This window comes from Gracilinanus agilis, chromosome 2 (genome assembly GCF_016433145.1).
Source record: "Gracilinanus agilis isolate LMUSP501 chromosome 2, AgileGrace, whole genome shotgun sequence".
Lineage (NCBI taxonomy): Eukaryota > Metazoa > Chordata > Mammalia > Didelphimorphia > Didelphidae > Gracilinanus > Gracilinanus agilis.
In genome coordinates this window covers 179,032,660-179,058,171 of record NC_058131.1, presented here as the reverse complement: position 1 = coordinate 179,058,171, position 25,512 = coordinate 179,032,660, and the positions used below count along the sequence as shown (strand labels likewise).

At 37.3% G+C, this 25,512-nt stretch overlaps 1 protein-coding gene across 3 annotated transcripts; it reads right to left on the bottom strand.

The window, feature by feature from the left end:
* Window positions 1-25,145, bottom strand: MXD1 (MAX dimerization protein 1). Of its 3 annotated transcripts, none has more exons than XM_044660886.1 (6): window positions 25,064-25,145; window positions 23,815-23,914; window positions 16,957-16,986; window positions 2,394-2,508; window positions 748-907; window positions 1-188 (listed from the first exon to the last, which is right to left on the bottom strand). In XM_044660886.1, the coding sequence occupies exons 1-6, from the start codon at window positions 25,143-25,145 to the stop codon at window positions 1-3; spliced, it is 675 nt and encodes a 224-aa protein (XP_044516821.1). The 3 variants fall into 3 exon arrangements, with proteins under 3 accessions (XP_044516821.1, XP_044516822.1, XP_044516823.1); XM_044660887.1 differs by having other exon boundaries at window positions 1-185; XM_044660888.1 differs by lacking the exon at window positions 16,957-16,986.
* Window positions 25,146-25,512: the final 367 nt, after the last annotated feature.

Genomic DNA, 25,512 nt, shown 5'->3' with positions numbered 1-25,512 from the left:
TTATAGACTGAGACAAGTCTTGTGATTGTCCTGTAGCTTTATTCTCTTAATGCTTGAGCTCGAGTAGCCCTCGTCACTGCACAGGCTCTGCATGCTCCCTCTCTCGTCCGAGTCACTCACGCTGCTGCTGCTCCAGTCCAGATCACCTGTGAGATAGTCTGTGCTTTCAACATCAACGTCAATTTCTTCTAGAAAGAAGAGCAAAAGGGAGAGTTGAGGGTATTCAGTCACACTAGAGCAGACAATACAACGGCAGATACTTCAACGAAGGCAAAAAAGGCTTTCCCTCCCTGAATGTATCTGGGGAACTGAAGGGAAAAAAGTGACTGTTTCCTGAACCAGTCTATTTTAGCCACTGCTTAAGATCTTCAGATAAATTGCCCATTCTCCATTTCAATTTAGGCTGCATCACTCCAACGAGGTAACATGGTTATTATAGGAGTCCTCGATTTGGAGTCAAAGGAGCCTTGTTTGAATTTTGGTTCTGAACACTTTCTAGCTGTGTGAATCCAGACAGGTCACTGAATTTCCTTCTGAGCCTCAGCTTTTCATCTCTTAAGTTAGGGGAAATATTTACACCTGCACTATCTACTTCACAGAACAGGTAAGGGAAGTGATTTGTAAACATTAAAAGAAATATGTAGATAGGAGTTCATATTAGTATTTCTATGTATTACTTATGGACCTGGAGGAGCAAAGGAAAGATATTTCAAAATAAAAACCCATTCACTGAAAAAAAGTTCTCACCTCTGTCTGAGTCAGAGCGTTCTGAGCAGACTGTAGATCCTATGCTATCCATTCTTATTCTCTCAATGCCCAACTTCTCCAACTGCCTTTTCAGGTGCCGCTGTTCTCGCTGTAACTGGTCTATTTGGTGTACTGCTTTTCTGTCACAGTCTTCAAGCTTCTGCAGGTTAAAGAAGTTTTCAGAAGAATCCTTAGGTTAGACTTATAAACCAGTAATTAACTACCTTGAATATGTTTCTCATTCCTAACACACATTCATGTCCCTTTTTGCAGCTTTTTGGTGCCTCAACTTCAGCTTATCTCAGAAAGGAAGTTCATTAGGCAGCCACCATTATCATCCTTTAATTTGCAAGGCAACAATACTCATATTCCCTAATAGGGACCCCAGCTTTAGATCACAAAGGAATCATAAATTCCTTCTAGTTCATTTTAAAATTGAAGAAGCCAAGGCCCAGCCAGAAGGGTTAGGTGACTTTTCTGAGGTCACCCACACAGGCAATGAGTGTAAGACTTGAAGACGGGGCGTGGGACTCCACATCAGGGGCTCTTTGCGCTGCCCTGGACACCTCCCTGAAAAATGTAACCTGGTACCTCAGCACGCTAGCTTTGCTGTCAGGGATGCCCTAAGCCCTGGCGCCTGTGTCTAGAGGAAGACATTGAATTTTTAAGTCTCACAATATTTGAAGGGCTTTTTTAGATGCTCTGTGTTTAAGGGTGTTGAGAAATATCGCACAGCTTAAAATCATTTCTACTCACCATCTCTCCCTCGGTTATAGAGATACTTTTTGTGTCATGTTAAGTATCAAATCAACTTCTTTTAAAGCCCATAATAACCGTTCTTTTTAAACCATTATTTTAATCACCTGGTATAAAAGCTCAAACATAATTTACATTTCCAGGGTGTATTTATTCATTTTAGCATATCCCTTTCCACCCCACTCTACTCTACCTCCCCCCATTACTATGCTCCTTGCCATCCAGAACTATATCCTCTAGAACAGGAGTATCAAATTCAAATAGAAACGGGGACCACTAAACCATTAATAAGGATTTCTATGAGAAGCATATTGACTCAGAAAACCACATTTGTAGTTCTTTTTTTATTACTATATAAAAATTTTAAAATCCAATAGGAAATATATTTTAATGTGAATTCGGCTTCACTCGGGAGTGTTGTGGGTCACATGTTTGACACCTCTGTTTTAGAGTAGAAAAGTTTTAAAAGACGGTGTCTTTTCCCAGAGTTATCTTAGACCAGTGATGGGCAAATTGTAGCCCCGGAAATGCTCTATCCAGCTGCACAACATTATTCCTAATCTGACGAATACAATGAAACTTCAAAAGAGTTGCCTTAGAAACAGACTAACAGATGAGCATTTTCTTTCCTTTGGCCCCATCTTTAAAAAGTTTGCCCATCACTGTCTTAGACATATCAACCAGAAGTCTAATCAGTATTTATCCTACTAAGAAAATAAATTGTTATAAAAGTGCTTTAAACAAGAATCTTGACTACTGTGACATGGAATAAAATGAATAAAATATTACTCACAAACTATTTGTTAATAAGCAGTCCCATTCCTTATACTTGAGAAAAGTTCTTACTGGGCAGTTAGAAATTCAAGGAAGGAAGCCAAATGTATGCTCACCTTTATATGTAATTTTGCTTTTGTTAATAAGCTTAAAGTAGTATGACGATTCGACTCAGGTCCAAGCGGTACCAGCCCCTTCAGCTTCTCAAGGCACAAGCGAAGGTGGGCCCGTCTACAATGCAAAAGTCACATTTGCACTTCAGAATTCAAAATCAAGCGGGACAATCCAGTAAAAAATAAACAGTAACAGGACAAGTATCTTTTCAAGACATCACTGGTAGCAATTTTGACAAATTTATCTTTCTCATCAGGTGACTGGATAAAAACCAATGAGTAACTGGGAGTCTTGTATATAGTGTGAAAACTCATTTTTTGGTGGTGATAGGGTGCTTTACCATTTGTTCCTATAGGCCAGTTATGGCAAACTTTTCATAGATGGAGTGCTGGCCCCATCCCCATTTCTCCCAGACCGAGTGCCATGCCTGCCCCACCAAGGGATCATGTGCTGTGTCCCTCCCCACCACCAAGTGCAGGGTAGGGGGGGAGAAGCAGGGAGGATGGCCATGTGCTCACAGAGAGTGCTCTGCATTGTGTCTTTGGCACCTGTGCCATAGGTTCGCCATTGCTGCTACAGGCTATAATAGATCACACTTGTTAGGGGTTATGTTTCTGGAACTATTTTATAAAAAATATAGACAAATTTGGATAATAACAAGATGTTCTGTGGTCAAGATCCTACTCAATTTGTCTTTGACATATAATTTTTTTTTATTTTAAATCCTTACCTTCTGTCTTAAAATCAATGCCAAGTATTGCTTCTCTGGCAGGAGAGGGATATGTGCTAGGTAACTGGGGTTAAGTGACTTGCCCAGAGTCATACAGCTAGCAAGTGTCTGAGGCCAGACTTGAACTTGGGACCTCCCATCTCTAGGGCCTGGCTCTCTATCCACTAAGCCACCTTGCTACCTCGACATAAACTTTTAAACAGACACTGACAGGTCTCCTATTAGAATTAGAAGAAGTACTTTATTATAATCAATCAATTAAGTAACAGGTATTTATTAAATTCCCATTCTGTTCCAGCCACAAGAGGAAAATCCCAAAACAATCCCTATTTGCAATAAACATTCTAACAGGGAAGACAAGGACATAAACAAGTACAAAGAAATATACAAAGTAGTTAAATACCAGTTAGTCTGAGGAGGCACTAGTGACTGGAGAAATTAGGAAGGAAAGGTTTCATGCAGAAGATGGTACTTGAATTGCATCTTCAAGGAAGAGAGGACTCTATGAGGCTGAGGAAAGGAAGGGACTCATTCCAGGAATATGAGACATGCAGTGCAAAAGCATAAAGATGGGAGATGGAGTGCTAAGGGAGATTAAACAAAGAGAAAGCCAATTTGGCTATTCCCAGAGTATAAGAATGGAAGTAATAAACAATGAGGCTGGGAAGAGAGGTTAGGGCTAGATTGTAAAAAGAATAAAAAGCTAAACTGAAGGGTTTATATTTTATTGTAGAAACAATAGGAAACTACTGGAAATGGTTAAGTAGGGAAGTCACATGGTCAGACCTATATTTTAGGGCAATTATTTTGGTAGCAGTTTGCAGGATGGACAGATATCAGGAGTGGCTTGAAACCAAGATACTGAGGTTACAAACCTGGAATCAAGATGGTAGTGCCCTCAACAGAAATAATAAAGTCTTGAAGAGTGAAATATAATGGATTGAGTTTAAGATGTCTCTAGGACATCCAGTTTAAAATATCTAACAGGTAATAAAATGTTAATGCCAGATTGAGCCTGGAAATGAACATTTAGTTCTGAGAGTTATCTGCATAAAGAGAAAACTTAAAACTCATGATACAGAGCACAGAGGGAGAAAATAGAAGAGACCCAAGACAAAACTTTGGGGAATGCCCAGTTTAAGGGTCTTCATATGGATGATGAGCTGAGCCAGCAACAGAGTCTGAGAAACATTGGGCAGGAGACAGGGGGCGAACTGGGAAAGAGTAGTGGAACAAAAATCCAGAGAGGAAAAGCATATTTAGGAGGAAAAGGTAGTCAACAGTGTCAAATGTAGAATACAGGTGGAGAAAGATTGAGAATGAGAAAAGATCAATAGACTTGACAGTAAAGAGATCATTAGTAGCTTTGGAAAGAAGTAGTTTCAGTTGAGTGATGAGAGACTGGAAGCCAGGCTGTAGGTTGAGGATCAAGAAGTAACTGAGAACTATAAACAGTTTTTACAAGTAGTTTGGTTGAGGAGAGGAGAGATATAGTCTGATAGATTAAGGGAAATGGTAGAATCCAGTGAAGGCTGTTGTTTTTAAAAGAATGTTGGAGACTTAGATGCATTTGAAGTAGGAAAAGTAACTAATTCAATGATTGGCAAACTTTTTAAAGAGGGGGCCAAAGGAAAGGAAATGCTCATCTGTCATTCTGTTTCTAAGGCAACTCTTTCGAAGTTTCATTGTATTGTATCCTACTCATTGTATTCGTCAGATTATGAATAATGTCACGCAGCCAGTCAGGTCAAAACATTTCAGGGGGCTGCATCTGGCCCGCGGGCCATAGTTTGCCCATCATCGAACTAGTTGATAGAAAGGTTAAAGATTTGAGAGGGAGGATGACTATGTATATACTTTGCTGGAAAAGGATGGAATCAAATATACATACAGATAGGGATTGGTTTTGGCAAAAAGGGCCACTTCTCTGTCAGATACTGGGGGAGGGAAGAGAGTGGGAGCTTGATGTTAAGGGTTTTTTAGATGAAGAGAATGTGGGAGGAGGAAGCTTATGGGGAAGAAGAGGTTCTCCTCGAATGGTCTCAATTTTTTCAGTAAAATAACAACCAAGCTCCTCAGCAGGGTTCAGAGGGAGGCTTAAAGAGAGAAGGGAAGGTTTGGAGAAGCTCCTGTGGGAAGAGAAATAGGGAATCAATTAGGGAGAAATAAAAGGACTGCCTTGATGCAATGAGGTCCCAATTGGGGTTGGGTAACATGAATTTATAATATACCCAGGCAGTACAACTGTGAGACTTCCTTCAGCTGTGCTCAATAGCTCTTGAGTAGGAGTGGAAAAGGTAGATGGTGGGAGGTACCCAAGGCCAAGGTTGGGCAAGAGAAAACAACTGACAGGCAAATGTCATCATATAGATAGGAGACAGCCTAATATATAACTACAATCCAAGTCACTGAGTTTAACTGAATAAAACAGGGAGCTGTGGAGAAGATTGAGTAAAGAACAGAATTTTTTAAAGTACTAGGCAAGAAGAGTTTACTAACATGTAGTTGGTGGTTCACAAGTATCTGTTAAGATTTCTCTGAAATAACTGATACCTTGATTTGTTACACCAAAATTTAAGAATCATTCCAATATAGTTTCTATGTATAAAAATAAGGCTATATAAGGAAAAAAACTAATTTACCTTTTCTTTAAAACACAGTTCAATTATACCTCCTCAATAAGGCCTCCTCAGACCACTCTAACATAAATTGATTCCTTCTTCCCCTAAACTCACACCTCTATTATTGATAATAACTATTTGGCAAGACAGAAAACCTGTGACATCTGATGTATCCTTAGTTTTTCAAGTCAATATTTCCCCAACTAGATAATAAGCTCTTTAAGGGCAAGGATAGGATCACATATGTCTTGTCACAACATTAGTAACCATTTTGTGTTAATATTGGCTTGCAAATAATTGATGACTTGATGAGATGAAGGACTGTCATAAAGAACCAGAAGAGGGATAAAGCTTCTCTATAGCTTCAGATGACAGAACTAGGACTTACAGTAAGAAGTTACAAAAAGGCATTTTCATTCAACCCAAAGTGAAATTAAGGATATGAACTTGTTAAAAAATGGAGCAAGATTGCCTCATATGATATTAAGGGTCCCTTCACTGGAAGTGTCAAAGCAGAAGCTATATCATCTCCTTATCAGGGTTATATAAAGAGAGATTACAATAGGCTAAACATAATGACCCCTTCCAACTCTAAAATACTAAGCTATAAGTTCCAGGCCTTCAGATTCACTGTGAATTATAAGTAATTTAACTATGGGCAAAGTCAAATACATTAAAGCTTGGTTTCCCCTTTTGGATTTTCCCCTCTTGACATTCTTGTGGCAGGAAGAAGTATTATAAAAGGTCTGCCAAAAGGAGAATGAAACTTTAGTAAAGTGCTAACTGGTCAGTATGTATGACTCTAAATAGGAGATTAATTCTTCTACTTCTTCATGACTTGAGGATTTTTACTTAACTGTGGATCAAATAAGTATTGTATTAGGCTTTCAGGGATATCAGTATCTGAACAGAGACAATCATCCATCTTTTCCTTTGATGCTGAACCAAATTTGACCCTATTCAAATGGAGGGAATGGGAGCACACTATCATCAAAACAGTCTCTCTATCCTTATCATCAGGCTTTCTTAGTAGAAGGTAATATGAAATAGGTTTAAAAAGGAGTTAGTATAAAATACAGATAATAATTTCAGTACTTGTTGGAAGAACTGACAGTATAAAAAGCACCACCTCTTCATAAGGTTTTCATTTGTTCTGAAAATCTTAAGATTCAGAATGATGTACTATTTGCAAGTGAGGAATCAAATTATCAGTGTACCTCACCTCATGAACACATGAAGAATTGAAAAATGAGAGAAAACAGCTATTAGCTGGTGAAAACATTTACTTTATAAGGAAATATTTTGGAAGAAGTTCAGAAAAAAAGACTATCTTATTGAAAACACCATGTGAGCTTTGGTAGCTTCATATGTGTATAGTTCCTAGTCATTACATAGTTTAGCAATCAATTTCCAAATAATAACAAAAATAAAAGTTGATTAATACCAACATCAAAACCATTTAAATTCAACTCATAACACTATTATATTATTCTTTCCTTGGTGTATTTAGGTATATGAATATTATTTTAAGGATAGTGGGCAGATAAAAACAAGAAAATCTTTTTCTATTTTTAACCATTTCTAGAACTTTAAGGATCATAAACCAACCAAGACAGCTATTATTATTCAACATAGATCTGGTAAAAATATCTTAAACTTGTCAAAGAACAAAACAAGATTAATTCCCTCTTCTCTGTCTGTCTGTCTTTCTCTCTGGAAAAGTAACTCCAGGGAAGGGTACAAATGATAATCCTTCACAAACTAACTTTGCATTCATGAAAATTCTCTAGGGGGAATGTAAGATTTTTCTAGCCTCATGATATTTTACAAACATCTGTAGCAAAGATTCTTTCCTGCTATTTAGAAAGGTCAGTTTAATTATTCTAAATATACCTTTGGCCTGTAATAGGCTTCATGAACAATCTACCTTTGACCTGAACTATAAATTAGCAATTAAAAAAAACAAACATAACCCACATCTTGGCCTTTTTTGACCAACCCTCTATTTCAACAGTATGGAGAACTCTCAGTGTAGAAACGCTCTTGACTGAGGAATAGTTTAGATGTAGAGTTAAAAAGAGACCTCAAATAAGGCTTCTTCATATTACAAATGATAAACCTAAGGTTGGAGTAGGCATTAAATGATTTTCTTAAGGTCATGAAAGTAATAAGACCAGAGGCAGGATTTGAATCTAAGTCTCCTCTGACTTCAGTGATGATGACTAGGGACAATTCAGGGCCAATCACTGAGAACTGATGATTCAGTGACTTCCCTAAAACCAAGCTTTTGTTTTGGTAGAGTGCATTTGTGTGTTTTCTGTAGGAAGCATGGAGCAAACACACTAAAAGAATGTCAAAACTTTGAGTTGGTTTCCCTTTTCATATCTTCCATATCTGTGTGACAGGTATAATACTACAGTTTGGGCAGATTATTGAGTAGGGAATTCTTTCAAACTTGTTTCTGTTTGTAGAAGGGTGATTACTGCTAGGGAAATGAAGATAATTAAAGCAATTTAATATTTCTTTTTAAGTCAATTGGGAACTGAACTGCATTTTACTAGGCAGATGAGAATTGCAGGCTGTTATTCTAAAAAGTAGATTGAAGTCTTTTTGGAATTAAAAGATTTAAGGAAATGTTTGACCTATTTCTAGGGAAGCACAAATCTTGTTTATGCAAAAGGAACTTCATTTTAATCATAAAAAAATTGAAATGAAGGCTAATATGTGCAAGAGGAAAGATTTCTTCATGGTTACTGATAGGAAAAAAAAAAGAAAAATTAGAAGTGAAATTAAACTACTCAGAGAAAAGGCTCAAATACACTCTAACTTCTACTTTTGTGATCCAAGGAGCAAGATTTGCAACTCAAGTATAGAAATATGCATGGCAATATTCTGTTACACATAGTTCTGGTGGTTGTTAAAGAGTCAGAAGGGAAGTTTGGGATTATCTTAGTCTATCCTTCCATCTCATACATAAATAAATAATAAATACATACATATAAGATGTTCAACAAGTCATCTAGTTTCTGCTTGAATATTTCTAGGAATTAAGTGCTCATTCCTTATGAAGCCATCCTACTGGATAACTCAAATTGTTAGCAGGAATTTCCAATTAATATTAAGCCAAAATTTGCCTCCTGTAGCTTCTACCCATTGTTCCTACTTCTTTCCTCTGGAGCCATAAAAGCAAGTATTATCCCTTTTCACAGTAGTCATTCAAATATTTGACATTAGCTATCTCTTCTCATGGAACATCATCCCTAAATTATCCTTCAACTATTCCCCATGTGCCATGGTCTCTAAATACTAAGTTTTGAATCAGGATCATAAATTTAGAGGCAGAAAGAGACTTTTGATATCAACTAGACCAGGAAACCAAGTTACGTGACTTGCCCAAGATCACATGAGTACCAAACAAGGCTAGGATTTGAATCTGAGCCCTCTGGTTCCAAATCCAGTTTTTCCCATGACATCATTACTCTCTTCATCCAGATGACCTTATTCTATTTATGATCAATTTATGAATGTGTTCTTTATGATATAGTATCTAGAATTAGATTTAATATTCTAAATGTAATCCAATTAGTATAGTAAGTATATATAGGGACTATTACTTCTCTTGATCTGGATACCAGACCTCTAATAATGCAGATATAGATCCCATTTATTTTGATTGTTTGCACACACTATTTGGTTCATGTTGAGATTTCAGTCAACTTAAATCCAATAGGTCTGTTGATACCATCAGTGAACAGAATTTCCATTGAAGCTCCTTTCTTATATACACATGTTACATTGTGCATTGTAGTTATTACATATGTATCCTATTTCTCCATTACACTATAGCTCCATGAGGGTAGAGACCATGACTTACTTATCTTTGTGGCTCTCCTGGCACTTATCAAAGTGTTTTGCACATAGTAGGTATTTGATAAAATGTTTGTTAAACTAAATTCAGGTTAACTTTAACTTTTTACCCTTGAAGAATTCATGATACATTTATAGGGGAAAACATTAAAGAAATGAAATACAGGGCTATTTGAAGGAAGAAAATGCAGACAATAAAAGATCAATTCAGCTTAACAAACCGTTTATTATTAAACACTTATTATGTAGAATGTCTCCATGAAGGCCTACTCTAACATCCCATTATGAAGTGAAGGTCAGTGTGGATTCATGAAAGCTAAGCCAGTGGGATATAAGCTTTGGTAGGTCCTGTTAAGCTAGAAAACCTTCAAATATAGATTTAGTAATGAATGATTTATTATTTGAGGATTAGCCTATCAGACTTCTTCAATCACAGTAACTCCAAAGATCATCTATTGAGTGAAAGAAAGTAATCTGCATTAATGGAAGGAGTATCTATGTAAAGGAAATCATAGATCTTTTAAGTACTGAAATAAATAATAGCTATGGGGACCCATAAAGAAGAAAAATCACCATAGTTCCTATCCTAAGAGTTTATGATCTAGGGAGGTATATAATATGTAGATAAATGACTACAATGCAAAGTAAAATGCAGAAAGGGCCTAGGAAAGGCCAAAATGAGAAAAATCTGAGAACAGGACAAGAGGGATTACTACCTAGCTAGTTCTCCCTCCCTTCTTCCCTGCAATGTTGATTCATTGAGTGAAAGGTTGTGGTTGTGGGTGATAGATGAGAACCTTTATATCTTTAAATCTTCCTTTCTGAAATGAACAACTGGGATTCCACTATATTTATACTGTATCTGCATCCATTAACTTTATCAGAGGAGAATTTTACTAGAGTAGATGGGTCTAGGGAGGCTGGTAAAAATCCAAATCTCAAATGTAGTCTTAAAGATTTTATTATAGTGAAAATCCTAGCTTATGGTTTAACTAGTAAAGCTCTTACCTTTTGCTTTAGAATTGATACTAAATATTGGTTCCAGGGAGGCAATGGGGATTAAGTGACTTGCCCAGGGCCATACAGCTAGGAAGTATCTGATGCCATATTTGAGCCCAAGACTTCCTATCTCCAGGCTTGGCTCTCTGTCTCTACATCTAGCTACTCCGTAATTAGGTCCAAATTTGCCATATCAGTGCCTCCTGTGCACCCAGGAACACTAAGTCAAATGGAACAACAAATGTAGAATTTAAAAGAATTTTTTAAAAAGGTATTCTCCTAAAAGAGGAACAGGGGGAAAAAAAAAGCTCACATGCTATATAATTCCAGTGCATATCATGTTTCCATGTTTCATGTCAGCTGTAAGGAAAAACTCTGCCACGTGAGGCATTCCTTTTAACTAGGCTTCAAATATAAGAAGGCAGGAGGGTAGAGCAAATTATCAACTGATAGCTGATATGGCATTCCTTATTTAAGTCTTCTGACTCTTTCATTCACACTATGATTATGCTGTCTCCTCAGGGTGACAAATCTGGAAGCTTGGGAATGGGTAAGTCAAAGGGGCTAGATCACAGCTAGGCCATGAATGCCATTAACTGAGGGTACTATACTATATCCTGCCATCTGAATCCAGGCAAAACAATTTAGCCCATATATGGAATTACATTCTTCATCTCTGCTATTCTCCAATGTATTTCTTGACTTGACCAAAGTGTTGACTATGAATGGAGTCTCATTGGTTTACCAAGCCAGGCCTTATTATGTTTTTGGTACATCAGGAGGTACACACTCTTGGTAAACAATCATTTTTACCTTCTTTGGCTTAAGAATCAAGAGTGAGTGGCCCAGTGGGTAGAAAGAGGCTGCAGTATAATTCCAGTGATAACCCATCCTTGAAGAAATGTATAATGGAAAATGAAGTGAATTGGCAGTGGGGTAAGAGCAGGAAATGGATATCTAAGTGTTACAATGGATCCACAAAAGATAAAAAAGGAGCTCAAACTTCTTTTTGGTTGGATTTCCTATGGAGGATCTGTTGGAGAACACAAAGAAACTGAAACGATGAGAAGGCATCGATGAGTTACATTATATTCTGATGGAGACAATACCCACATGGATAAGATCACAGATCCACTGAAGTAGCATTTAAATCAAATATCCCCTGTTATTAAAGTCTGGAAGTTATGGGTGAGGCATTGAAAGTAGTTATAGGATTAAAGCAAAGCATAATGGTTGGTATATAACAGCTATCTAAATAGTCAAATAAGTTGGTTGAGGGTCTGAAATACACTCAGTCTTTTTGCCATCTCTGAGTCATTTCCAACAATGGCTATTTCATTCCTGTCAACCATGACTTTCATTTCAAAAACTTTCAGACATCTCCACAAAACTTGTTCCAGTCAAGTAATCTTATTCACTTCCTCAAATATTTAATATTTCAATGTATAGTCTATATAGTCCATTAGATACATTTTTACATACTTGTCTCCTATGTATCCCATTTTCTCCATTGACAAAGTTCTTCAATGTTAAAAGCCCAAGTTTTCTGTTTCCTTTTAACTTCTCCGTGGCCTAATAACAATACTCTACATATTATAGACATTAAAGTAATATGGTTGACACCAAGGGAATATCATCTATCACCTTTGAGGATTTTTCACCCTTTAGAGTGCTCCTGAAGATTTTCTTTAACAAAGAACCCCAAACCCAATAAGAGTAAATCTAAGATCAGTATTGGAATAATTTCTGCCAGAGGTGGAAAAAATGCTACCATATTTATATGAGGAACACTCAAACTGAGTTTTTCAAGGTAGCAAAAATTTCCTGACATTATATTTCCAGCTCATTATAAACGTGAACACTCATGGCTAATTATACAACTTTATAAGTATGGTTTAATATTTGGGGATTGGATGGGAATATGGACTAAAAATAATCAACTGGGTATAAGTGTATGTGAACTTGTGACTATTTTCCTTGTTCTATCCCTCCAGGTCAAATGAGGGAAAGGTGGGGGTAACTGCAAATACTAAAGACGAAAGTTACCATATTAATAGTTCTGTAGTTTTTCACAGCAAAATTGATTTCTCAAAAGATACTGGTTATCTTAAAAGTCCACATTGTGAACAATAAGGATTCAGTTTTGATCTTGATAAAATGTAGGCATATTTAAATGAGCAGGAGCCACCAAACAGAGACACACTTGAGAGAAAGGGAAGGCAGAAGAAGAGAAAGAGGCTCTAAACTTATTTCTTCAAAATTAGCTGCAAGTAGATTACTATCATCCTCTTGTTTCTCTGAAAGATTTTTAATGATTCTTACTAATTTAGAACTAATTTCTTCTTGGGTCAGAATTTACCCAGAAGAGGGTTATGGTGTACCATATATGTGCCTTAACTAACTACAACAAAAAAATACATGTCCTTTAGAATTGATACTTGTGGATTCTTTCTTTATCCTATAATTCTTCCTTAGTTCAGAAGAGTGCTCTGTTGATTTCTTAGCTAATAAATTACTTTTGACTATGTATATGAGAACTGAAGGTGCTATTTTACAATGGTCTTAAGGACTATTTCATTTAATTTCTCTTTGAAGCCCTACTAAAACATAGGTTATCAAAGACATAAGCTAGCAGTAATATATACTTGAAACTGGGGTACTGAACAATACACAGATTTTTCCCCATCCCTTTTAAACACAGATCAGATCTAGATTATCACATTCTTCCAAGTACAGCATCAGCCAGCACCAAAAGCAATATTGCAAGAAGTGGCCCATGTTATTTACTTTCACCACATTTTAGAGCAAGGTGTGGAATAGTGTAAGCATGGTACAATACCATATAACAGGCCTGGGGTGGGGGAGGAGTGAGGTAGAGGGAAGAAGACATTCATTCTTTAAGATTCTTCAGGCATTTACTAAACCAAAAAACAGGGAAGCCACTATCAGAACCTATAATAAATTAGGGTAGACTCTTAAGTAGATCTGACCAAGATTTGTATCCTATACGAAAGGTTCACCAATACTGAAAAGTAGAGATGATCGAGGGTAATGAAAATGGCTGTTTGAATTCACAGCTTGTCAAGTTCCTTCCTTAAGCCATGCAACAAATCATTAAACAATACGGTCAGAAGGCTCTGGCAGAGATAATCTAGTCTAGTTGACTAATTCCAAGTAGATTTACATATATGCCATTTAAGAAAGATAGTTCTAGAACCTTCTTTTAGCATCTATAGAACTATTTGAAATGAAGGATTCTAATCTGAATGCCCACCTACTGATTAGAGTTTCAATGAAAAATAAGTGTCAATTTTTGTTAAAGGTATTTAATAAAATTGCATTTCCTTACCATTTATTGGATCAAGGTCTTTAGATTGAATCTTATACATTACCTAGTCTAGTCCTTTCATGCTACATATGAGGAAATTGAGCTCAGGGAAGAAAAGTGGCTTGCTCACTCAGGCAGGTAGTATGTATATACAAGTCTTTAATATATTTTTAGACATGTCTTTAATACAGTTTTTGACTCTATACTCTATCACTTGCCTCTTCAATGTGATTTAAAATGGAGATGTTTTGTGCATCATCTCCATAGGTGGATTTTCTGAGTAAGTAAAACACTTGATTATAGAATTTTCATGATGTGATATAGATTTCAGTTTTTTAGAAATCTAAATGCAATTGTGCTCTACACATCATGAAAAAGAAATAAATGCCATCTGCTACAAGCCATTTACCCAAATTACTATGTTCCTTAATAAGCCAAAAACACTTCATTCTCTTGGGGTTTCCTGAAAATACAAATTGCTAAATTCCCTAAAATTTACAAAGCCTACATGAGATTAATAAGATTCAACTAGCAGGTACAGGGAGGTCCCATTAATAGGTTGGTTTTCATCTAATTTTTCAGGATGGTCAAATCTCAATTACCCACACTAATGAGGAAGAGAGAGAGAATAGCAAAAAAAAAAAAAAAAAAATCTAAACATCTGAACCCAATGACTCTAACCTTTCTTCCTGGGCTAAGGCTGTCAAGATTTTGCTTCACCAAATTAGCTAAGTTGATTTTCTACATTTTTGCTGTTACTCACATTCTAGGATTGAGAGCAGTGCAAGATTGTTCTTCAGATAGCAATCATGAAGGAGAGGAATGAAAACAGAATTATGGTGAAATATAAAGAATCCTGAGTATATGGTCAAAAGACTTGGGTTCTGATTCCAACCCTCTTGTTTACTACCTGTATGCCACTAGGAAAGTTATTTTGCCTCTCTAGGCTTTAGTTTGCTTGTTTGAAAAATGAAGACTCTGAACTAGATGATATCTTGGGTTCTTTTAGTTCTAAATCTTATTGTCAGGCTTATATTGCCAACGACACATAGGGCAGAATGAGGAGAAATTGGTAGAAGTTGCCAAAAGGCAGATTTTAGCATCATATAAAATAAATGTTTAACACAGCTGTCCAAAAAATAAATATACTGCTATACTGCTTTAGGAGGTATTGAATTTCCCTGTCACTAGACATATTCAATGGAGTTTTGACCATTGTCATTTAGAAGCACTTAGAATTAGCTAGCACAACTATGGTTCAGTTCTAGTTCCTTAGACAATAACTAGTTGTTATGTGGCATCTATAATACACTACAGAACTAAAATAAGAAGATTTGACTGAGTTAAGAGTTTTTTTTTTATCTAAAATTGTGGAAATACCTAAAACCTCAAAAGAAATCAGGTCTTCCCAGCACGGAGTAATAGTTCAAGGTCATAACAAAGCTAAGAAAACAGGAGAGGTGAATACAAAGATGAACATGCTGAGAATGGCAAGGCACAGATGATATTTTCTTCTTGCCTTGGAAGTCAGGATATATTTGAGTTTCTAAAGCACTATATATTCTCTAATGAGAAAAGTCCCAAGGCTTATGCAAAGCAGATTAAAGCTAGAGACTTTGATCATTGGTGAAGTATAATGACAGAGTAACACAATATAGTAGAAAAAGCACAAGACTTAGAGTCCATGTTTTGCTATTTACTAACTGTCTGGCCCTGGGTGAGACATTTAACCACACTGAGGTCCAGTTTCCTAATATGTAAAATGAAGATGCCTGAATAAATGATCTCCAAAGGTTCTTTTCATCATGAAAGCTGTGATCCTATGATCCTAAGTCATATTAGTAAAACTGGTGGCAAAAGACAGAAAGAGGGAGCCAGGATAATACAAAGAATTATAGTTCTTTGAAAGCCTGAATCTCAGAAGAACTAAGTTCTAGTCCTATTATCTCTGCTTAGTAGATGTATCACACCTTGGGAATGCCACTTAGCCCAAATTTTCTCATCTTTATTTTTTTTTATTTTTTATTTTTGCAGAAGAGTGATAAGGGCTAGGCAATGGGGGATAAGTGACTTGCCCAGGGTCACACAGCTAGGAAGTGTCTGAGACCAGGTTTGAACCTAGGACCTCCTGTCTCTAGGCCTATCTAGGCTTTCTATCCACTGAGCCACCCAGCTGCCCCCTTTTCTCATCTTTAAAGTTAGGATAATTCAATCTCTTCTCAACTCATAGGATTAAGGATCAAATGAGATAAGGTATGTGAAAGCATTTTGTAAACTGTAAAAAGCTATATATTAAGGTCATATATTAGAGAAGTTTATGTGCAATAAGTATAAAAAAAAACACCTCCATCTCTCAATACATATGCCCCATTAAAACCTACAAATTTTACAGTCACTTGAGAGGTTAGGAAGAATCTTCCTATTCCCAGGCTTTCCTCTCTAGCAAGACAAGGATTCTGATATTTGTGGATACAGAGTACTCAACATATATTTTATTAATCACTTACTATATACAGGGCATTGGAGAGACAAAGACTAAAACAACAATAAAACCCCAAACCTATTGGATTGCAGAGTAACCACACAGAAAATACAAAATGAATGGATTATAATCACAGAATTAAGAGCTGAAGGGATCTTAAGTCATATAATTACATTTTTTTAATTTTACAAATGAACTGAGACCCCAAAATGTTCACTGACTTGTTCAACATAATATAAATCGTAAGTAGCAGAACCAGTATCTGAAAAGAGGTTTCCAAATCCAGGACTCTATACTAAAAAATTGTTCCTTTTCTTATGGTCATTTGAAACTGGAGAGATGTTCATACATCTAGGATGATATTAGCACAGCTCATCCTAAAGGCAGAGGATATAACCCAGATATAATACCTCTCAAATCTTTTGTTAGAAGTAAGGAAGCATAGTTAATTGACAAACAATAAGTTTTCATCAAGATCCAATGTGCTTTTTTTAAACCACACATAAAACCTCCAAAACTCAAAAGCCCCACAACTCACCTATTCTTTTCCATTTCATTGTGTGTTGATCTGAAAGAAAGGGAAAAAAAACACAGTAAGGTTATTCTCACCTAGAGTGACCACAGAAATATTACCATATTTACCATTACAACCAGTCTACCAACTTTTTCAATGCCAGAGCTAAAAGGGATGTTTGGAAGACAACCAGTCACTGTTCATCTTCACTGTAGGAATGATCAGTTACCATTTGATGGGCTAAGAAAATATATTAAATAAATATTTCTATCCTATAAGAAACAAGAAAGGGAATGGTTTCAAAGAAATCCTGGGAAGACTTTTATGAATTGATATACTGAAAAAAACCCGAACATTTTGAAAGACTTAAGAATGTTGATGGATGCAATAATCAATCTCTTTTCCAAAAGACCAGTGAAGAAGAATGCCACCCACCTCCTAACAGAGAGGTGATGGATTAAATATGCAGAATAAGAAACATATTTTTAGACATGGCCAACATGAAAATTTGTTTTCCTTGACCATGCATATTTTTTTGCAAGAGTTTTGCTTTTCTCTTTTTTTTTCTAGTAGGGGTAGGATGAGAAGGAAAGAATTTGAAAGGGGCAGCTGGGTGATTTAGTGGATTGAGAGCTAGGCCTAGAGACAGGAGGTCCTGAGATCAAATTTGACCTCAGATATTTCCTAGATGTGTGACCCCAGGCAAGTCACTTAACTCCAATTGTCTATCCCTTATAGCAGTTCTGCCTTGGGACTAAGGTCCTAAGGAAGAAGGTAATGGGAGGGAAAAAAAAGGGGCAAAGTGTACTTGAAGTGTTCTAATCATGTCACTACTATGTGCAAAAATCTTCCTTACTGCCCCATTGAGTAAAGTTCAAACTCCGTTTATTATTCAAGGTCTTCCACAATTTGGAACCACCCCACTTTTACAGTTATTTCATATTATTCTCCTCCACATTCTATTTCATAGCTAAATTAGACTGTTCTCTTTCTCCTGCTCACTTTGAGATTTTCCAGCACCCTTTCTTTGTTCATGATTTTCCTTAGACCAAGAATGTTGTCTCTACACCTGCTGAATTTCTACCTATTTTTTAAAGCTTAAATTCAAAAGTTTCTCCAGGAAGCCCTTCTTGATACCCCACCAATGACTTACCCCTTCAAAATCAAATAGCATTTTCCTTGTACCACTAATGTACTTACATAATACTTACATTTATCTGTATGTATATCTTATTTCCCTACTAAAAGTTAAATAAGAATAGATTCTTTTACTTGTTTTGTATTTTCTCTTGGACAGAAATTTTGTTGAAATGTGCATTATGTTCACAAAAGAAAATAGTCCCACATCATATGTGAATTTAGGGTGGCATAATACTACCTATTTTCTTTAAGTTGAGTGTAAAAGAAAGATCAGATGCCATTTTTCTGGTTTAGATTACATGTCAATCTCAACTTGTTTGACTTACAGCAAAAACAAGTTTTACTTTGACTAAAGGATATAATGTGGAATGGATAAAACAAATTTCATATCAATCTTACTACTAGTAACTACATTAATATCACCCATATTCTTCTGAGTGACTGCTGAAGAAGAGATATATACAATGCCTTTTAGTAAGGAGTTTAAAAAATGCAACTTAAGAAATATGAGCTTATTCAACCAGTGATGGGGTTAAGTTTTAATGGTATTTACAGCTTTGTTACTGATGTGCCCCAGTAATGCCCTATGAAAGGAGGCATTACTACTTCACCATACTGCCCTTGTTTAACCCTCTCCATGAGATATGGTTAATAATACTATGTGATACTACCCACTGAAATAAGAGTGTATCTATGAGGTAGTAGTTATAAAGAGGCTTTTAGAACTTTGGATGAAAGCTAGGGTGGATATAGTCTTACTATTAGTGATCTTAAGTTGACCTTTAATAAAAAGGCATATTCTAAGCATTATATGAAAAAAGTTTCTACAAAAGTCATTAAAAGTCAATATAGACCCCTGAATACCCTTTCCTTTGGTCTAGGATAGGAATTTCATCAGCCATCTGGCCCAAGGCCCAAGGTTTTCAGATTAGGAAAGAGGAGTCAGAGAGGTAAGTTGACTTGCCCAAGGTCACAAGAGATTTAAGAAAGCTGGGCTGGAACCCAGGTCCTGATTCCAAGTCTAGCTCTTTCCTACACAGTGTAATTCCAGGGAGCTTTAAAGAATCATAAAATAAGAACTGAATCTGACTCTGATGTCAATCATTACAAGATAGCATCAGGATAGTCAATAAAATAGCCTCATGAGGGGAGGGGCCCTGAACTTCAACTGTAAGGTCTTAGAGGTGAGCACTTACATGATAAGCAAGTCCCATGGGATTAATTATAGAGGACAAAAGACCACTCCTCAAGGAGTTCATTCATGTTAGTTATTGGCTTATTTTGTTCTAGTATGCTTTCAGGGTCAACTATGAAAAAGGAGATTTCAAACCACTTTTTAAAACTCTTCTACAGTCTTCTGGGATAGGAAGTTTTAATGAGAAAGAAAAAGGAAATCAGGATTTTATGTTTTAGGATGATTTATTTAGGATCAAAGAGACTTACAGGCATCAAAACTAATTATCCTGAAGGCTTTAACTTATTCAGTTTGTCATACTTAGCCCTTCTTATCCCATTGTTCAGGAATTATCCAAAAAATCTATTTCCTAGACCAGCTAGCTGGATGGGCATGGTTTATAAAGATTTGTCTTATCATTAAGACCTTTTTTAAAAGTCACATGACATTTTTAACAGAGATAAAACTTTATATCTTGTTAGATTGTGTTTTTGACTACATTGTTTACTGCCTTGGCCATAAGAACTATACTTAATAGAAGAAGGAAAGGAAGAAAGGATTGAATCAAAAGAGGGAGCAAAGGTAGTGAGTTAGCTAGGTGTGTACAGGCTTTTCTGACCATAGTAAGAAGTGAATGAATTAAAAAGCAACTATATGGAATGTATGCATGTTAATTGTAAATTTCTTATTTATTTTAAGAGTCAACAATGTTCATTACAGTTTGGATGTCAAGGTTAAATTTTTTGCTAGAAAGTATATCTCCCTTAAACAGCTTTGAAAAATCACAGAAGTCTTGCCTGCTTATGCAAATTTACTCTAAATTTTAAATTCCCAAGAAGATCACCATCCTTAATTTCTAGCATATTTCATTTTAGTTATTTGATAAATACTTATTAAATGTCTTCTTTGTACTATGTAAAAAGGAGATATGAAGATAAAGATAATTATCCCTACTCTCAAGGCCACCATCTAGAAGAGAAAAAACAAGTATACAAATAAAAAATGTTTTAAACATGAATGTGTAAAAAGACTTTTAAGCTACATTTTTGTCATTCATCTTAACTGAAATATTCTTCACTTAAAGAATTGATTCCCAAAACAGAACCCAAAGTGATTATTTCTGAGCTCTCTCATTTTATATTATGTGAACTGAAGAATATATGCCCTTTTCCAATATTCTATTTGATTATTGAAAAATCTTGATGTCAAATTTATACATTTAAAAAAAAGATGAACAATGAAGAATTGTAGACCTATTCTCAGTCTTTAACCATATTAGACACTTCAGAATACTCCTCAGTTACAGAAATATATTCTCCCTTTCCAAATCAGGTCAGTTGTTTTACCACCATCTTGAAATAGGGCTGGTTAGCATTCTTTCAACTACTACTTTCAACTACTGATTTTCTAATAGCTGCCTCATTTTAGGAAAGCATATCCCCAAAAGCTCTAGCCTTCAAGGAACTGATTAAAAAACATTAATAGGGGGAAATAAGCACTACAAGCTAACTTTACCTAACCTCACTCCAAAAATGTAATGGTAGATAACTGCCTTTGCCAAAAAGGACCAACCAATAGTTCTTAGTACTCTATTTGAATGGTTCTTAAGGATACAATATTTACAATCATGTTTATTGACTTTGGGCAAGGCACTTCCTTCCCTGAATCTCAGTTTTTTCATCTATATAATAAAGGATTGTTCCAAGTGATCTCTAAGGCTTCTTTACAGTTCTAAATCCTATGATCCTGTTATTTAAATATAACAAATAGAATTAAAGCTTAATTTAACATATTCTTATTAAATGCTTCCTATCTATAAGGTGCTAGGTTATGCTTGGTGATAACCCCTGCATTTTCAATTCCAAGAAAGGTTACAATGCAGTTAAAACTTATTATTTCTGAACGTTGGTTTTATAATTGAATTGCTTCTTTTTCATTACATATATTGGGAAGAAAGGAACCTAGATCAAGCAAAGAATCAGCATTTTAGTCAGAAATAACGAATATAAAACCCAATGAATGTGGATCAGAAACAGTCATTCCAAATACAGTAGTAATTTCACCCTATCACCTCAGAACAAAAACATTATAACCCTAACAAGGACTTGTGTGCAATATCTATTCAAATCAAGAGGTCAAACTACATTCCCTAGTGAAAAGTCTCATTGGTTAGGTAGGGCAATTACAGACACAAGTGACTAAGAAAATGACCACATTTAAAGTAAGACAACCTGTTCATCCAATTGCTTGGTGCTATCTTCAGATTTAATTATATTCTCTCAAAGATCCTTGAACATGTCTATGCTTTCAGATAGTATGCATTGATTTAAGTAAGAAGCATGCAAACCTAATGCCTCCAACTGAAAAAAACTGAGCTATACCATAATTCCCATTCAAAAAAGAACAAACCTACTGGCAATAGTAATAGTTAAGAATGATAGTGGTTGGGGGCAGCTGAGTGGCTCAGTGGATTGAGAGCAAGGACCAAAGACAGGAGGGTCCTGTGTTCAAATCTGACCTCAGACACTTCCTAACTATGACCCTGGGTAAGTCATTTAACCCACATTGCCTAGCCCTTAACATCCTTCTGCCATAGAACCAATATACAGTATTGATTCTAAGATGGAAGATAAGAGCTATTAAAAAAAAGATACTGGTTGCAAAAAAATTATTTTCTATTAATGAACTTGCCTTGAACTGTAACCAATTATTATTTACTTCTAATCTATTCACTCTGTAAAAAAAATAACCCTTTAAAAAATCATGCTAAGGGCAAGTGCCATCTTTAAGTACAATCTGTATAATATTTATGGGTTATTTTGAACATCAAAGATGGACAAAAGAGCAATGCATGTGCATTTTTCTGGACAAATATAATTTGAAAACAAATATTTCTTCTAAACATGATGCACCAGGTTGAATCTATAGCAAAAAACAAAAACTCCCCAAACAACAAATCAAATAAATAAATGCTTGTTTTGTCATGAAACAATTCAAGGCTTTAATTTGTTTCACAAGCATTTACTACCCTTTATATGCTAACAGCACTATGGTAGGTACAGAAAATTTACAAAAACAACAACCAAACAGTCTCTGCTTTCAGGGGCTTATATTCTACTGATTTAATTTTTTTTACACTATAAAAAAATAATAATAGTGCCTTATACTTACAGTGTTTCCAGATAACAAAGTGCTTTCCCATACACAATCTCATTTAAAAATTCATACCTCTGTGGTTAGGTATCCCAGGTTTGCTGATGAGGAAATGAGGCTGAGAAAGGTGGAGGTTATATGACACATTTAAAGCTCCAAGATGCTGGATAAATGGCAGAGGTGGTATTTTAATTTATCTTTCTAAGGCCTGGGTTCTTACCACGACGTCATACCTGCCTCTTCATTTCAGATGAGCACCTTTGTCAAAGGTGTTATATACATACTACATATACACTAGCAGATCATGTAATGTTAATGTTGTGAGGGAAAGAAAAATACAAATATGCTCTGAACCAAGAGTATAATACAAGTGTGCATCACACATCTTGTAATTCCACTTGCAACACAATGGAGGAAACTAAGGATAGAAAGGCAACATGTTACAAAGTATTTGTTAGCTTCCCAGCCTTTAGTGGCTTGCATATGTCATAGAGACTGTCCAAAAAGAGCTACTCTAAGGAGTTATTCATGGAAAACAAACAAATAAACAAAAACATACCCAAAACAAAAGTAGCTAGAAAATCACATGACTCTCTAAACTAGTGGCAGAAATGCCAATGTTTTTAATTTACTAGCTTGTTCAATGTCTCCATAAAAATAGCATTTCAGAAACTGACCATCCAACTTTTCACATAGCAGGCTGAATCTAATTTGGATAAATTTACCTTGTAAGGAAATTCATACCAAGCACAAATTACTAACAACTTATAACCCCTGTCCACATTAAAAGACTACATCCTTTTAACATTTTCTCTTGCCCCTCAAAACAAAACATATACCAAGGTTTCAATCACTAAAGCACCCTTCTAAAGCTCTTAGTAAGCAGAAGCAGAAAATAAGTCAGCATCCTCAAAAGAGAACCAATCCATTTAATCCAAATGCCAAATGAGAAATTCTATGACTTCCTATGCCAAATTGAATAATTTAATCTGTTTAGGAAAAAAATCCTTCACAATGAAAACAAACTAAAGGAAAACCACTGTCTAGCATTTCCAATTATAGGGAAGTTGCTCTGAATTTGCAGCTTTTGAAAGCATAGTATTGTCACTGCTGGTGCTTTCCCCTTCGTTTCTTTTGCACTTTCCCAACCCCCTTCCCACAGGGAGGCAAAACAAAACAAATAAATCTCCCTCCCCCCAAAACCACCTGGAGAAATCTAAATTCTCTTTTCCTCTTCCCCAACAAAAGAAATGCTTTCTCCACAGGCTTGAGGTTGTGCTGTACATTACTATATCACTGCTATATACAGAATATATTTACAGGGTTGTAGTCACTACAGCAAATTGTATTCTGCGGTGGAAGTGTACACAGAAGGGAGATAATGGACTAAAGAAGAGCTATATTTTTCAAATCACCTGCTGCTGCTGCTATTCTTCTTGGATTTGCTCCTCCGTTTTAAGGCATCTCTGTCCTTGTTATTGTATGGTAACATGGAGGCATAACCATGTTCAGCTTCTAGAAAATCAGAGGATTCAGTCAGTAAATGATCCTAGATCGTTCAGTCTATCTTCCTCTACTTCCCCCATTCAGGACACATCCTCACACTTGCCGACAACCCCTTTTTATTATTTTTTAAAGGGATATGTTGAACCAAACAAATGAAAGTGGAATTCGGAGAACAATGAAAAAAAAAAAAAAACAAAACCTCAACACGTTTTAAAAAACATGCTCCGAGTTTTAGGCAGGTGGAAAGGAGGATTCCAGATCCTCATTGTTGAAAAAGAACAAAACACACCACCGACGCTCAAAAAGCCAGATGTTTCTGATACTAAATACCCAGCAGGTTGGAGGTGTTGGAAATAGGAAAATACACACACTCACACACACACACACGCACACACACAAACACACATATACACACGAAGGGTTCAGACAAACAGGATTCAAAAGAGTGGAGAATGGGGGTGGGGGGGCGGGGTGGAATGGACCTTCGGGCTGTAAGCGTGGGGAGAACGTTAGGGTGATGTAGGAGCGAGTCCCATTCGTGAGTGGGTGGTTAGCTCTGTGGGGGAGGGCATGTGGGTAGGGAACTTAGCTGAGGTAAATCCAGGGGTGTATCTACATTTTAGTGAGAGCTACAGGTCTGCTTGCCTCCCCAGGAGGAGGCAGGAGATGCAGCGCGCATCAGGCTGCCCAGCATCAGCTCCCTCTCTCCCTTTCCCTTCCATTCCATTCATTGCCTCGTGGTGGGAGAGGGGGCCGCTGTAGGATGGGGAAGCCCCCACCCCCACTCCTTGGCCCCGAGTTGAGGGGGGAGGTTGGGGCGCTCGCGGTGTTGCCCTCCTCTAACAACCCTCCGAGCGGTCAGGGCTCCCCGCCCCCACCAGGGCTTTGCACATCAAGGTCCGTCCAGCCAGTCCTCCCTTCCACACGCGTGTCCCCCTTAGGCCCCGGGCACCCCTCTCCGGCCAGAGCTTTAGGGCCCTTAGGGCTCCGCCCCGGTGTCTGCCCCCTCATTCCAGTAGCTACCCCCTCAGTCCGTCTGTCCCCTGTCCCCCGTGGCTGGCTGCCCCCTCGGTCTGCCTGCTTTCCCTCCCCCCGTGGTTGCCTTCTCGGACTCCCCACCTCAGGCCCCCCGTGGGAGTCCTCCCCGCCCCCGTGCACCTCGCTCTCGCCGCTCCAGGTAATCGGCCGCCTCCAGCAGCAACTGGATGTTCATCCGAACCGCCGCCGCCGCCACCGCCATTCTGCATCCACCGGGGGCCGGAGCCGCGGGACCAACCCCCAGCGCCCGCGGCCTCGTTGCCCGTCCGCTGGACAGACAGTGAGATGGTCACCCCAGTACACACACACCACGCTGGGAATCACTATCCCTGGGGGTCGGCCAAGGGGCGACAGAGACACCGACACAGTGACAGGACCCGGAGCGGAGGCACTGCCACCTACACTGCCGAGTGTTTATCTCCGACTCACCCCCTAGCCACCCCCCCAAGCTCCTTCACTTGACAGGCCCGCCTTGGCGGCCGCCCTCATTGGACACGAGGTTAGACGCCCCGCCCCTTCCCTTGCCCTATTGGGGAAGGGCACCGTGGTGCCGCCCGCGGGCTCCGCTA